The 15,383-nt window shown below is 38.0% G+C and overlaps 2 protein-coding genes across 12 annotated transcripts in view; one reads left to right on the top strand and one right to left on the bottom strand.

Moving 5' to 3' along the window:
* RUFY2 (RUN and FYVE domain containing 2) overlaps positions 1-642 on the top strand; it is a 44,937-nt gene extending 44,295 nt beyond the window's left edge. For 5 of the 6 annotated variants that reach the window (XM_064594712.1, XM_064594711.1, XM_064594710.1 and 2 more), the window contains 2 exons: positions 17-94; positions 187-642. In XM_064594712.1, the coding sequence (XP_064450782.1) occupies positions 17-94; positions 187-330 (222 nt within the window). In that variant the 3' untranslated portion in view covers positions 331-642. Of the gene's footprint in view, positions 1-16; positions 95-186 lie in introns of those variants that run through there. The other variant, XR_010412458.1, reaches the window with a different exon arrangement.
* Positions 643-2,511: 1,869 nt separating this feature from the next.
* On the bottom strand, positions 2,512-14,847 carry HNRNPH3 (heterogeneous nuclear ribonucleoprotein H3). Of its 6 annotated transcripts, none has more exons than XM_045877944.3 (10): positions 14,718-14,847; positions 9,198-9,332; positions 8,543-8,681; positions 7,842-8,026; positions 7,303-7,389; positions 6,874-6,989; positions 5,180-5,315; positions 4,384-4,479; positions 4,216-4,308; positions 2,512-4,074 (listed from the first exon to the last, which is right to left on the bottom strand). In XM_045877944.3, exons 2-10 carry the CDS (start codon positions 9,307-9,309, stop codon positions 3,998-4,000), a joined length of 1,041 nt encoding a protein of 346 aa, XP_045733900.1. In that variant the 5' UTR covers positions 9,310-9,332; positions 14,718-14,847; the 3' UTR covers positions 2,512-3,997. The 6 variants fall into 6 exon arrangements, with proteins under 6 accessions (XP_045733900.1, XP_054364154.1, XP_045733898.1 ...); XM_054508179.2 differs by lacking the exon at positions 14,718-14,847 and adding an exon at positions 14,308-14,480; XM_045877942.3 differs by lacking the exon at positions 14,718-14,847 and adding an exon at positions 14,308-14,480 and having other exon boundaries at positions 7,887-8,026.
* Between the last annotated feature and the right edge of the window lie 536 nt (positions 14,848-15,383).

The following is a 15,383-nucleotide window of genomic DNA, read 5'->3' as shown; positions in this document are numbered from 1 at the left end:
TGTTTCTTCCTTCTAGGGACTGGTTTGGTTGAAGGACAAAGAAGCAACACATTGTAAACTTTGTGAAAAGGAATTCTCACTCTCTAAGAGAAAGGTAAGGGAGATAGGAAGTGAGTCCAAAGGACTTGATGCAAACATGGCTTCTAATTTAACTCAGTTTTTTTCTTTGATTTTTCCATTTAATAGCACCACTGTAGAAACTGTGGGGAAATTTTCTGTAATGCTTGCTCTGACAATGAACTGCCTTTGCCTTCTTCACCAAAGCCAGTACGGGTTTGTGATTCCTGTCACGCATTGCTGATCCAGAGATGCTCATCTAATTTGCCATAAGACTCCAGAATTAAGTCCTTATGTATGAAAGTACCTACAATGAACGGTTAATGTATGAACCATGTACATGATGTATTTAGACAGCCCTTCTTAAGCAGCTTTCAGACTGTATTGGTACCAGTTTTATCTTCCATGTATTCAGTTCATGGGAATTAGAAGCTGTAGAATAGCTCATTGTTATTCAAAAAGAACTTTCAACAGGGCATGCTTTAAAATAACTTAATTCCTAATTGATGTAATAATCATGTAACTTATGAAGCCACCAGAAAGGCCAGATAGCAGAGCTAACACACATTTGCCTTATTTTGTAAAGGCCTTCTTAAAAATAGGGATTCAGATTCTTTTATTCTGCATATTGTCAAGTTGGTATTTGATGGTGCCTGTAATTTTAATGCACTTTAAAGCTTCACAGTTCTCAGAAAGATCAGAAATGCATTGAACTTTTTACAAGTATTAATATTCCAGTTCAACAGACTTTTCATTAGCTTGCTAAGGTTTCAACCTTAATTACTTGTCCTTTCTGCCCCACTTCCTTTGCCCATTTTGCATTAGAAAAGGCCAACTATTTTATTCTATAAAATTTCCTTTTGGTCTTCTTCTAATCAATGTATTTATTGATACTTTTCAGATATAGTAGGTTAAAGAGGTATTATTTTACCTTAACTTTTTCCTTATTTTGAAAGGAAGTTAAACCAGCCTTTTACATTAAGTTGTTACTTGCACAACTTTCCATATGCTACACCTGACTCGCCAAATTGCTGACTTTTTTAGGGAGGGCTCACACCTCTTCAAATTAAAAAGGAAAAATCCATCCCCAGAAAAAAAATGTTTATTAATAGTAAGCGATTACAGGCTCCTGATTGATTCTCCTCTAAGCATTAAAGGAGAAACCTCAAATAGTTTGTCTTTGATAGGATTTGAGTAATTAAAAATTTTATTCTATTTCCATTCCAGTAACCTTTAGGAAGCAATGTAGTGATCCACTACTGCAGTTATGTATAGAGTGAAGTATCAGCCCTGCCATGAAATACTTGATCTGTTTAGGAACCTTTAGGAACAATGTAGTGATCCACTACTGCAGTTATGTATAGAGTGAAGTATCAGCCCTGCCATGAAATACTTGATCTGTTTCAAGCACGAAAGACTTAATAAACACTAATCCCATTTTACCATACTTCTAGCACACCAAGAATATGTAAAATGTTACCCTTGTATAATTAATCCTTTGAACAGCATCACCACTTGGGAGATCCCCCCCCCCTTTGGTATTAACTTCAGCCATGCACTTTAAGTCTGAACCTTCCAAACAGGTTAGATAGGAATCTTTGGTTACTCCCTAGGAGCATTACATTGAGTGAATTAATCATGTCCACCCCCCCTCCCACCTAAGACGGGGTAACTTATTCTGCAGGATCCTCTCCTCAGAGTATATATACTTTCACTAGGGTTTAAAATTAATTTTCTAAATTGCCAAAGTATGAAACCAGTATTTTGAGATTTTCTCCATATCCAGTTAGCTTTTGAGGTCTTCAGTTAGAACTGTACAGATTTTTAGGTGGTCCTTCTTGAATGCCAACAGAAATATTGTCAAGAGAATTATATTCTTGAACTGTTTTGTATTGATGGGATGATTAACATTTTTATGATTGTTAAAAATGAGAATAAGCAAATGAAATTTCAAATACTAGGTTTATTATTACTGTGCTTATTAGTACAAATCTTAAAATGTGATTTTGCCTAAATTCCAAAGCTGGGTTTCATTCAACAAGTAAAACCATGATTTTCAGTTCCCCCTTAAATTCTTTGTTATTCAAAACTCCTGTTTAATCACCATTGATTTTTGGGCTTTTTGTAGTCAAGCTTTTATGGCAGCAATACAATTTGCTTCATTTAGTTTGGGCTCTTATTTAAAAGCCATTTATACTAAATGTTGGATTTTGTTATAAAACTTCGTTTGTATTGTGAACCTACACTTTCTAATCTTCAAGATTTGCTCTCATAGAAAGTATTTATCTTAATAAATTTCACATACCATTCCCTTGTCTAGCCAGTACTACCATAATAATGCTATCATGGTGCCAAGGAATTGTGACTGTAATTCTTCTACTCTGCAATGTTTTAAAATGTGAATTTTATAAACCAAATAAAAGATATGAAAAAATTAGCCTTTCAAAGGGCAACTTGCATTTACAACTTTTTATACCTTTATTACTTAGATTTTAATAAGGCAGGTCCTAGGAAAATAAAAGCACACAGTATCTTTAAAAAAAGGTAAATGGTATGAGCCTAATATTTAAATGGGTAATTTAAGGGAGGGGTACAAACATTAAAACGGATCACTGCTTGAGCCGGTAAGTTCCATTTAAGCTAACACAACTTCCTTCTCTAACAGAAATCACTCCTTAGGTGTCACTTTACTTAATGTTCACTTAAGAGTATCTTCTACCAATTTTACAATCAGTAACTGACACAAAAGCATTCTAGGACAGAGGCCACACTATTATCTCCCACATTGATATTTATTACATTAATAACATTTCTAGCAAAAACAAGTAACAAGGTCAATAACTGAATTCACATTGACAGGTTTCATTTTGATCCATTAGCCAATTTGGAAAAAAAAACCATATTGATCAAAGGGATTAAAAGTAAAAAGCACCTTTTCCTTGCTACATATAGTATTTTTTAACACAATAGCTCTAAAACTCCAAACAGATACCAAATGTAAAATCCAACTTCCAGGACTCATTTTAATTGAAACTATCACATGGACTTGTCTCTTACATTTGTTTAGTCATTTATACAGTTATTGAAAAACCATATGCTTTATTGGGCAGGAAAGCTGAAAATACAGCTGTGAGAATTATACTCCACAGTAAATATTCTTGTACTGAATTCTCATGTCACTGAGAATCTTAACCTAGTCTAAGACATTTTGAGATCACTTACTTACAACTATTACTTTTTTGGAAACATTTTTTGGTACTCCAGTCAAGTGCTGAGTGAATTTTATTCTAAAATCTAGGGCTAGAATTTACTTCCAACATTCTCATCCCCAGGTAACACAATTATGAATATTCAGAAATCCAGATACCTCTTAAGATATTCAATGTTTCAGAGCTATGCCTGGATAAATGGCATTTGAAAAGAATGACTAAAATAGAAATTAGCTGAGTTTATACTCCTGAAGCCACCGACACTCATCTTTAGGTTTTTATATTTACAGTATTGTCCAGGAGAAAAAAAAGTTGCACTATTTTCCAAGTTCTATTCCAGATGTCTGCTTATTAATAAGACTTGTAGTTTATGCAAAGGTGAACCACTGTCCTCTAAAATTGCACTACACTACTTCTTGTAGAGCTAATAGTAAAATACATCAACCCAAATCTTATGAAAGCAGCACATCTTTCGGGAGTAACTAGTATATAAAAAGTATCAACATCAGTGGTTTGAATATAAAAATTTATTTTTAAGTCAAAGTATGCAACAAATAAAACCTACAGAAAACAGATTTTCCCATCACAATCTGTTGCTTTACCAAATAATATTTTGAAAACACATTCCTTCAGTCATTATAAAGTTCTTAAAATACAAAAGAAATTAAATCTGTAAGAAAGTCTAGTAGACCAGACGCTGTTGTCAGGACTTTTATGTTGGTGGTTATGCTTTAATACATGCCACGCCATCCACCTCCACTCATGCCACCTTGCCCATAGTAACCGCCACTGCCTCCACCACCACGGCCTTAAAAAAAAAAAAAAAAAAAAAAAAAAATTGTTAGCAGGAAATATCCGTGCATACTTCATTGAAGATAATACATGAATTTAAAAGTATCTACATACATGGGGACTAACAAATCAAACCACAGTAACCAAGGACACTTACCATAACCACCCAAGCCATCAGGAGTACCATATCCTCCACTGTAATTGTTACCCATGCCCATTCTTCCAACAGATCCATAACCTCCCTGATTATCTTTAAAAGGGAAAAAAAAAGTGTGAGATTGTTTGCTAAGTGTGTAACTCTGCTCATTTTAAAAACTTTACCTACCCATTCCATCTCTGCCGTAGCCACCCATTCCAGAACCTCCCATTCCAGAACCGCCTCCAGGAGTAGAATTCAGGAAGAGTTCAATGTACCGATGTTCTTTAAGACAAAAAGTAATAGGGAAGCAATGATGGATCAAAATTTATCAATAAAAGGATAATTGGCAAATATTAACCTGTGCTAGTATTAGCCTGAAAGTGTATTTCTATACTTCCTAGTGGAGTGATGAATGCCAGGTAGGGCTAAAACCTAACCTACCAAATTTTGTTCAAACTGCACAACACTACACATAAAACGTGGTCGGGGCCTCCGTTTCCTCATCTATAAAAGGGGCTGATTCATTATTTTAGAACCAGTCACTGTGCTTCTTAAAAATACATTCCATGTCCAAAGAAATGAATTCCAATCATGAAAATAATGTCCATGAAAACTTATTTACTGACTACAGCTTAGAATAGCTCTGATGGCATGTAGAAATAATTACCCAACTAACTTAATGGATGGGTTAAAAAGTGGTAATTTGCAAATGGCATGGGAACTCAAGTGAGTGCCAAGTAATATACCTATTTTCCCTTTTTAATTGAGCTCAGATAACCTGTCAAGTATTGAGTCTGAATTAACTCTTCAATAAAAAACCCCCTGGAAAGCCATCTTAGAGGCCATATGGCTTCAGGTCCCAGTGACTGCCAAGAGTTACCTACAGACCCTGTAACATCTTATATTTGAGGAATTACAAATGTTATTTCATAAGCAAGTTCACATCTAAGAAAAGAGATAGCAAGCCAAGGATACCACTTACGCATGTTATTCTTATCTTTAGACATGGCAGCTACAGCATCTTCATGTGTCACAAATTCTACGTCTGCCTCTCCTGTTGCTCTGCCATCAGCTCCGATATCAATATGCACTCGTATGGGATTTAGTGGTGAGAAGAACTAAACAAAAGAAAACACTTATTACTAATTTTTCTTTTTTAAAAGATTTTATTTGCCAGAGAGAGAGAGAGAGAGGGAGAGCACAAACGGGGAGCAGCAGGCAGAGGGAAAGGGAGAAGCAGGCTCCTTGTTAAGCAAGGAGCCCCATGTGGGACTTGATTCCAGGACCGAGATCATGACCCGAGCCGAAGGCAGACGCTTAACCATCTGAGCCACCCAGGTGCCCCACTAATTTTTCTATTTAGATTATTCAAAGTAAATTACCACATACTTTGGTTTTCCCTCATCCATTAAAACAAACCTTTTTACTGCCCTGTATTGCAAAGCTAACAAATCAACTACAAAGGTTCTGGAAATATAAACTAATGCACTTAAGAGGAAAATGCAAAGAAACGATCTCTTTAAAATAAGCTACGTGGGGATGCCTGGGTGGCTCAGTCATTAAAAGCATCTGCCTTCGGCTCAGGTTGTGATCTCAGGCTCCTGGGATGGAGCCCTGCATCGGGCTCCCTGCTCATCAGGGAGCCTGCTCCCCCCTCTCCTTGCTGCTCTACCTGCTTATACTCTCTCAAATAAATAAATAAAACCTTTTAAAATAATTTAAATAAAGTAAGCTAAGGGGGGGGAAGCTAAGTGAGTAAAAAAAATTAATAATAAAAATCTAACCCAAAGCATAGTTCACTCTAAATAAATGAAAACGTCTCATACCCTACCACTAAGAGGGAGAATTTAACTCCTCCGTTCCCACTCCTCCCAAGAAAGATATTTCAAAATTACTGTTTGAAGGATAAATAGGTCACCAGAGACTTAGAAACATGTGCAGAGAATTTAGGTGTTATGATTCAGACCAATGGAATTTGACAAACTGACACAAACTGTACATGGATATCTCCAAAATATATCACTTAGTTGTAAATCACAAGTTAATCAGGTTAAAGGAATCCTAGAACGTACCTGGAACTTAGGACCAATCAGTTCCCAGTAAGATCTATAGGTAAATTTCTTTCAGAGCTACGTAGTAAATAGTCCTGGCTTTGTAGGCCACTAGATGTCTACTGCAACTACTCAACAGGTAAATGAATGGGTGTGACTAGATGCACATGGACTGAAGTTTGCAGATACTCTAACCAATTTGAAACCGACCAGTTTCAAAACAGCAATAGCATCTACTCCCATTATTTTCACAGCTCCTGTTTCTAATCACGCTGTAGCTACAAAGCTGAACCAAACAACTAAACCTTATTCACTTTTTATATTTTCCACTTTCAAAACTTGACACAAGGGCAATTATCTTCCAGTCCTCTCCACTCTATGCTGATCAATCTTTTCACTAAATTCTTAACTAGACTTTATGAATACAACTTTCTACTTGCTTGAGTCCCAGATAAGTCAGCATACAATGGACAAAAAAATGTTCGTCAACCAGTATGATAAGAATATGTACATTTCCTATTAAAGGGATTTTGACATTAAAACTATAAAGAAAAAGATGAGAGCATTAAGAATGCTTCAAAACTAGATACCAGATAAAATATAAAATCACTGATAAATTACTCACATTAGCAATGTCATTTTCAGTTGCACGAAAAGGTAATCCTCTCATATGTACAAAATGACCACCATGAAAACCTGAACTTGCATCACCAGCTCCACCATAGCCATGTCCTCCCATACCTAAGAGAATAAAATTTCCAAAGATTATCAACTACTGATACATGTAGTAAAGCATTTCAACAAAACACTTCTTCCCTACACATACCTTTTCCTATTTATACCTTTTTCTTTGACAACCAATTAATCTTAGTAGTTCTAAACATCGAATCGAGAATTTACCTGGAAGTATACATCTATATAAAGCCCCACATAGGTATGTTCTGAAATATGCTCAAGCTGACGATTTCATGCAAGTCACCTTTTACCACCACTAAATGGTTGTAAAACAAATACTTAACATTCACCTAAAAAGGAGTATGTCTTTAATATTTACCTCTTCCATCTCTCATTCTGTCATCAAAGCCATCATTTCCATAGCCATAATTATTATAGCCACCATAGTCATCAAAACCTCCATAACCTGTGTAATTTAATGAGAAATACATGAATACACTTTCAAGAGATAAATTTTATAATCCAGTTTATAAAATCATTTTGTGGTAAGCAGTCTGGTTATTATTACAAGTTTACAACTCCCAACTTAGTGCATGTGAAAAAAAGCAGTAACACTCGGTGGAAATAAAAAAAACTCAAAAGAATACATTTAAGACATCAAAATTAACTTTCATCCTGATGTCAAACAGAAAGTGTCAAAATATGCCAATATCTTCATTTTAATTTCTGTATAACTTCTCTAGGTGCCAATATGTGCATCAATCAAGTCCCATAGCTGGCCACGGGAATCCATATTTTCATGAACAGGTTTTAAAACCTAGTAGGTACTGAAATTACTGCCATTTCTATATTTCTTGACAAAGTGTCAGGAACATTAAGAAAATGACAACAGAACCTTTGTTCATTAGATACACATACCACCATCATATCCATCACCTCCTCGTCGCATTCTGTCATACATACTTCCACGCCCAGCTCCATAATAACCCCCTCTTCCTCCTATCGGTCTATCATATGGTCCCGGTCGCTGGCCCAGCAATCTTCTTGGTGGATCATAAAATCCTTTGATTTCACTCCTGCTACTTCTGAAGATCTCAATATACCTATTTAAAAAATGGTTTAAGGTACAGGTTTCAGCGTAAATGTATTAGAATAAATAAGATATTGGGCAAAAATGCAGTAAGTTTTTCTACATCTAGATACATAACCCAATTTAAACTGCCTAAATACACCATAAATTAACATTTTTTACACCTACAAACTTAGTTAATATTTAAGTTTTACATAGACAGATTAGTCACTTGAAAATAATTCATATAATATATTTTTAGCTTGTTTCCTTTAGTACATAATAGGTGTTTAGAGAAAATAGCTGATTATACAAAAGCATTTATCAACAACATCCTACAGAGAAATGGAAACAATCTAATTTTAATTTAAGCAAACTATTAGCATTAATTCCCCACCCAAATCTGTAGTTTCCAAGTTAAATTTAGATAATTATCAATTCTTTTAAACTACCCCAGAAAAATGTTATTGTAAACCCCCCATTAAGCAATAGTGACCCACAACCCCCAAAAAATAAAAATTTAACACCATCCCAAACTCTCCATCCCCACCTGTGCCCTATTCTTTCCTTGTGTTTCCCCAGAGCATTTTCTGCTATCTCCTTTGAAGCAAACTGCACGAAGGCCTCCCCTGTGCTTCTCCCCTGGTAGTCCATCGTCAATGTTATCCCATTTGGCACGATTTCCAACCCTTTAACCCAAGGACAAATAACCCCATCAAGGGGAACAGTGTTAAAGGCTGAAACATTCCCATCTGAATCAAATATTTAAAACAAGTCTAAACAAAACAAAAACAAAACAAAAAAGCTTAAGTTTCCCATCACCCCGTAATACAAGCGGAAGATTTTTTCAAATATTACTGGATTACATATTTTTTTGCAACCAGTCTTTTTAAATTACACACACTAAAAGCTCACCTATATTACATTAAAAAAGCTAAATCAAATTTAACTATGCTCCATATAATTCATGGTTCATTTCATCATACATAATTATTCTCAATTAAGCTTAATGCACATTAGTTAGGTTTTACATATTCTACACATTCTGTATTCAGTACTAACTGGAGCATATTTCATAATACATTAACCAAGATATCGTATTCAAAAGTCCCCGAAACAAATGGGTTTTACAAATTAAAAACTGAGTAATATAATAAAAATATAAAATTAAAATACTACTAAACTTTTACTAATACTAGAGGTACCTTGAAAGAACTGAACTATTTCCTCTTTGCTGCAACCAAATGGCAGTCCACGAAGTCGTACTGTCCCATCACTAGCGTCATTTGGACCATTATGTTTCATAACCCAATCCATCTCAATAACGTTTGATTTAAATGCTATAAAAAATAAACAAGCACATAAAGCAGTCAATCAAAATATACTCTTGCTACAGGTACTGAAGAAACATCATCGCTCAGTGGTGCACAACAGGAAATATAACATATGGCTTGTTGACAATGCCACAATTCAAAGGCATGACACCTTCCCATTTTGAGGTAGGCAAAAAGACTAGGAAAAGTGAGTGATACCTGACCCTCCCCTCCGAAAAGTACCAAATTTCTAAGGGCCAAATTTTATATAATGCCCAATCTTAAGAAAGCTTACATAATTACAATATTAGTCTTCAAATTCTATTTCTTGTCATCTTGACATCAACTCTAGTCTTTTCCTCATCTCTCAAATTTTCATTCACATTTTTTCAGGTTTTACTTATTATTCATTTGAATCATGTAAATTCTTTAAAACTTAATTACTCAAAAGCTGCACATAGCACCACTGTCCACTCACAGCAAGAGCCTAAGTCAAAAGGTCAATGAGTACTTCTCTGTTAGAAAAATGGCATTACAAAAAGTCTTAACTTTTTAGATGCACTTTTAATTCTGAACACATCAAATTGTTTTTGAAGGAGGAAAAATTCCTATCTCTAAAGCAAGTTTTAAAATGAGTTAATTAGGGTGAGTTTTAAAATTGAGGTAAAAGTCCACTCAAAAGTGAATGCCTTCCAACAGTACCGGTGTTTTTTGAAGCTACCTACTGGGAAGTTACTGGAGATAGTACATTCAAAACCAGTTCACTCACTGCTTTACATTTAAACACAAATTTTAAAAAATGTAATACATTAACATTCAAAAAGTATTTTAGGGTACAGTGAGAAGCCCTCCTAGCCCTCCAAAAAGAACCCATCCACACCCAGTTCCCTTCCCAAAAGACAATAGTCCTTTCTTTTAGAATTCCAGAACACTTTAAGGAGGCTAATGCAGAAGTCCTTCAGCTGCAAAAACTTACCAGATCTTACAAATTTCACTAAGCAGCTGTAGGAATCCTACTCACCTGAGTATTTCAAACCTTTCCCTCACCACCTCCTCCCCTGTAAACAAGACAATTTGTTCACTTGATTCCTTTACGCTTCAACATAGTTCATAACAGTGTTCACTAATACTTGATTTCACACCATCTAATTATATCACTCCAACTGTTAGGGGGAGCATCTGCAAAGAGTAAAATTTTTTTCCTAGAATATGTGCATTTAAAATAACCTAAGGTAGAAAATTTCCGAATGCGTTTATTAATCAAATACCTCTGCGTATGAATCACCTTGCATACTTGTTTTGCTGTTTTAAAAATCCTGGCAGTCACTCTAGACATGGAGATCCAAAGTGGGAAGACTAAGATTTTTTTTATCAGACATTACAACTAATTTTTAGGCACCTAAAATGGATATGCATTTTTAAGGGGGAGAGAGAGGGAGAAAGGGAAACTGGTTTTGAATCCCTATTCTGCCATTCACTGGCTGGTTGATTAAACAAACTTAACCTCTGTGTTCAGCTCTAAAATATAACAGTGGTGCCCATACCTCTCTAGACTGTTTTAAGACTTATTTATAATGCTTAGTCTGCAGCATGGCATTCATTCGATGGTAGCCTTGTTACTGGATTTTAAGGGACCCTCCTGTAAAACTACTGAAATATACCACAAAATAAATGAACCTTAAAGGATGGAAAACTATCCCCAGTCCTGAAAAGAAGTAAAGATAGTTACAAATTGTTTCCAAAATCAACTTAGGCTTGCTTCCATAGAATTTGTCAAGGTGGGGGGGTGAGGTGAGGATTTTTGGAAATGTTTACTATAACATGTGTTAGCTAGATAAAAAATACTGTTCTAGAGTAGTCCCGAAAGTACACCCTGATTGAGTCTGGGAAAAAAGTTGAGACATACTGAAGATCTTCTTAAAAAACAAAAAAAAGCCCCCAAAACTTAAAACCAAACAAACAAAAAACAAAAAATCAAAACAAAACAAAAACACTTCTCTATAAAGGATGATTCAAGAATGGAAGAAAAAAGTGGAGAGGAGGTAACATCACGTTACTTCCTCATGAAAAATATTTAGTATTTTGCAAAACCAATCTAATCTGTTGTGAAAAGACAGTGTGATGCTTTTTATCATTTAGCCCATTTCTTTCTTCATTGTAACACTGGGGAACACACACAAAAAAGGATGGGAAATTGACTTATCTTTACTATAAAATTTAGCCCTTTCCAAGAAACACCAGCAAGCAAACTAGTTTTGGTTTTCATCAGTCCACACCAAAGAGACCTATATAAAACAAAATATTAAGTCTATAAAAATCACACTATCCTATTAACGCAATTTTAAGTTGACGAAAAATTAACCAGATTCGGAAGACAACTATTTTATTGGATGACTTTCCACCGCACATGTATTAAGAGTACACAACTTAAAGCCACACTAGACTTCTTCAAAACTCAAAATGTGACTCTAATTCTACTTACAAAACAAAACCAAGACAAACTCTGGAGGCATACAAAAAGACAATCTGCTGTAGTACATTAATAAAGCTGTCCCGGAAACTACCTAGAGTTTACTAATTATTCAGGATAATCCATCTCAACCTTTCTTTCCAACAATGTCATGACTAATCTCAATTCTGCTTTAAGACTGCCAAGTGTTAGCACCAATTAAAAATACCAGCAGTTGAACTAAGATAACTGTAGTCAGTTTTGAATAGAAGTTTAATTTCCTAAAAGTTATGCTAAGTGAAAGAAGCCAGTCACAAAAGTCCATGTACGGTATGGATTTTAAATGGGTGAAGTTTATGGTATGTGAATTGTATCTCAAAGCTGCTAAGCACCTAACAGAGGTCAAATGAAACACTGAATTCCTTTGTAACACAGAGGCATATACTACTATCTTCTGAAGTATAATACATAAAGTTAGGGTGTGATGCACCAATAGATAACTTTATAAATGGTAGCCAGCTGGTCCTAAAAAAAAAAATGAGAATGTTCTTCAAACTTTGGCAAAAAGTGGTACTAACTAAAATGAAAAATTTACATCATTTCCCCTTTCCAACGTGCTTGCTCCTTAATTTTCCAGTAGAAAAAGTAGACACACAACTAATACCTAAAGGGAGGTGAAGTCTGAATGTATAAAGGAGTTCTTCTCTAAAACAAAGTTACCATCACCTACTGCAGCTCAGCCTCTTGTTTACCAAAGTAAGAACACCAAAAAAATAACCTGGTTATTAAAAATATAAAGGCAATCAGATGGGTTTCCAGATCATGATGCAGATGAAAGAGGGCAGAAAAAGGTTTCTAGAGTAATCCAATCAGGAAAGCGGTTTTATGATGTACTACTTTACAGGAAACTGGCCTTTTTTCAAAAGCTACTAAAAATCAGACCGTCTTCAACAATAGTAAGGTTGTTTTTTAAAGCTGAAAAAAGTAGGTAATAGAGTTCTTGTAAGGACTCAAAGCTATTATTGGAAACTGTTACTCTCAAGCTGCCTGTCACTTTGTACCCTACTCAATGAAAAGTACAGACCCAGTTCTCTTGTGTTCTAAGGACCAAAAATCACCACACCACCACAGGACTGGGCTTTCGGTTTGTCTTTTTGTTGAGTAGGCCTATTTTCTGGGTCATAATACTACCACAGTCCTATACTAAAAAAATAATGCTTAGCTACCAAAAGTAAAATAAACGCTAACTGTATTTTGATGTATTTTACTTCCACACCCTTTTTGTTACATGTTTTGCACAACATGTAACCTTTGGAGATTTAATACTGAAAACTCGGTAACTCAACTGCTACACAAATTTTTGCCATCACCATCACTAATTGTGTTTTAACAACTGTTTCCCAAAGGTAAAACTCCTACGTAAATGATAACCCAGTATGTGCCAAACTACACAAAACCATTGCTAAACCACCCACCCCCGCCCAAAAGTTCAGGAAGCTATTATATAATTCACTGGTCCTAAACGACCTATTTGAAATATGCCCATTTCACATTCCTATTTGGTAAGTCACCCGCTTACTGCTTACAAAACATTTACCCACAAAGTGTTTACGTTTAAGATAAACGTGAGAAGAAAAAAAAAAAAAAACACCCTTTGGAAAATGAGTACGTACTCTTTTCGAAGTTCCAAATCTGGAATATAAGGGCCGGCTAAGCGTCCTTTATTCCTCCCCGGAGACTTTTCGTTTATCTAGCTGCCCTAGAGACCAGAGAGCTAAGGAGAGTACGCCCCTCCCCGCCCCACCCCCGCCCCCTCTCCGTCCGGCAGCCAAGCCTGGCTTTAAAACCTTCGCCACCGGGCGGCGGAATTACAAAGGAGGCCGACTGCCTCCTTTGTCCTGGATTTGGGAGTTGAGCGCCTTCGTCGCCATTGGCTTTCCTCCCCCAGCTCCAGCCTCTCTCATCTTGGGAATCTGCGTCAGAAGTCACTCGCAGTCCCGCCAGCCCTGGTTGCCCTGCCGAGACTGCGGAGGAAGGGAGGCCGCGGTGGGAGGCCAGGCCCATCCGGCGCCATTTCCATCGGGAGCGCGCCCGCCAGCCCAGACCCCCCCCCCCAAGTGCCCAGTCTTTCCCAGCTCGCTTCGTTCCCCACCCTCGTCCCTTCCGGGGCGCTCTGACCTTCCCCCGCCCCCACCCCGTCCCGGCCTTCTAAATCAGTTTTCGGAAGCTCAGGGGCAAAAAGTAGAAAGAGGGGAAGGGCGGGAAGCCGAGGTGGCGGCGCCACCGTACTCAAAATGGCGGAGGCCAAACCAGCACGGAAAGAGGGGAAATGCTGGATGACCCCCACTCCGGGCCTCAGTTTCGTCCACTGAATTTCACCCGAGCATGTCCTCCCCCCAGCAGGCCGCCCTCCTTGAAGTGGGAGATCGCCTGGGAGGCGCAGTCTGGCCGCCTCCGAGCGGCGACCTCCACACTTCCCCCCCCACCCCACCCCCTCCCAGTCTCTTTCGTCCTTCTCCCGACTCGGCTCTCGAAACCACCAGCCCAACCTACCCCCTTTTACTTCAGATACCCTGTCGGGCGACAGTAACGCCGACTCCGGTGCTCGCGGGGCCGGTCGGGAAGAGGAAGAAGTCGCTCGTCTCGTGTAGCACTCGCCACAACGGTCCTTCCAACCGCCTCCACCAGCGACAACCGCTAAGAGAGCTGCGCAGCAGAGCGACTGGCTTGGGGGGATGGGAGAGAGCGAGCGAGAAGGAGGGGGTGGGGCGAGAGCAACGAAGACCGACGGGCCCACTCTCGCGAGACAAGAGCCTCGATCCCGCCTTGGCGCTTAAGCAAGAAGTGCGCTTGCGCGCTAAGGGGTTGTCCTGTGTGTTGGGGAAGCAGTGGAAAGTAGCGGAGCTGGTCCCGTTAGAAAAAGACGTGGATTACTGTAAAACTGTTAAATGCTTAGAGCCTACCTTTCTGCCCACTCCGGGAGGATGTGAAGTGACAGTAGTAGTTCTGCCAGTGTGTGTTGAAGCGGTTTGGAGAAGTTCGATTCTCTGTCCGCACCAAGAACAGATTCCGTAGAGGCCCCACCCATACCCCTGCGTCACCTGCAGGAAAGGGATGCCACGTGGTTCGGCGGCCAAATGCGAGGAGGGCTTTTCTTGTCAGGTTTGTGTTATGCAGTAAAAATAAGTGTTCCCCCCGCCCCCCCGCAAAGATACAGAAGTGTCCTCCAGACCCCCATTTTGGCTCTTGGTCTGGGATTCCTTCCCTTCCGCGGCACTAGGGCACCGGCCCCGCCCCCCTCCCCACCAGCGGGTCTCCTCCCCTGAGGCCTCTCAATTTCCCCTTTGATAGTCCCAGGAGAAAGTTACTCGCTTTCTCCTGTGCCTTCCTGTTCTTTCTTGCTTTTCATCTCTCCACTTGTCTTTATTGAAGTATAATTAACATACAGTGTTATATTAGTTTTAGGCGTACAACATTGATTGGACAATTCTATTCTCAGTGCTCATTAGGAAAGTGTCACCGTCTGTTACCATATAATGTTATTATAATGTTATTGACTATATTCCCTATCCTGGGCTTTTCATCTCTGTGACTTATTTATTTTATAACTAGAAGTTTGTACCTCTTAA

This window comes from Mirounga angustirostris, unplaced genomic scaffold, assembly GCF_029215605.1.
Source record: "Mirounga angustirostris isolate CCGP_5_RB_7025 unplaced genomic scaffold, mMirAng1.0.hap1 SCAF_6, whole genome shotgun sequence".
NCBI classification, from domain to species: domain Eukaryota; kingdom Metazoa; phylum Chordata; class Mammalia; order Carnivora; family Phocidae; genus Mirounga; species Mirounga angustirostris.
Note: the sequence above shows the minus strand (reverse complement) of the source record. Positions and strands in the feature narration are given on the sequence as shown.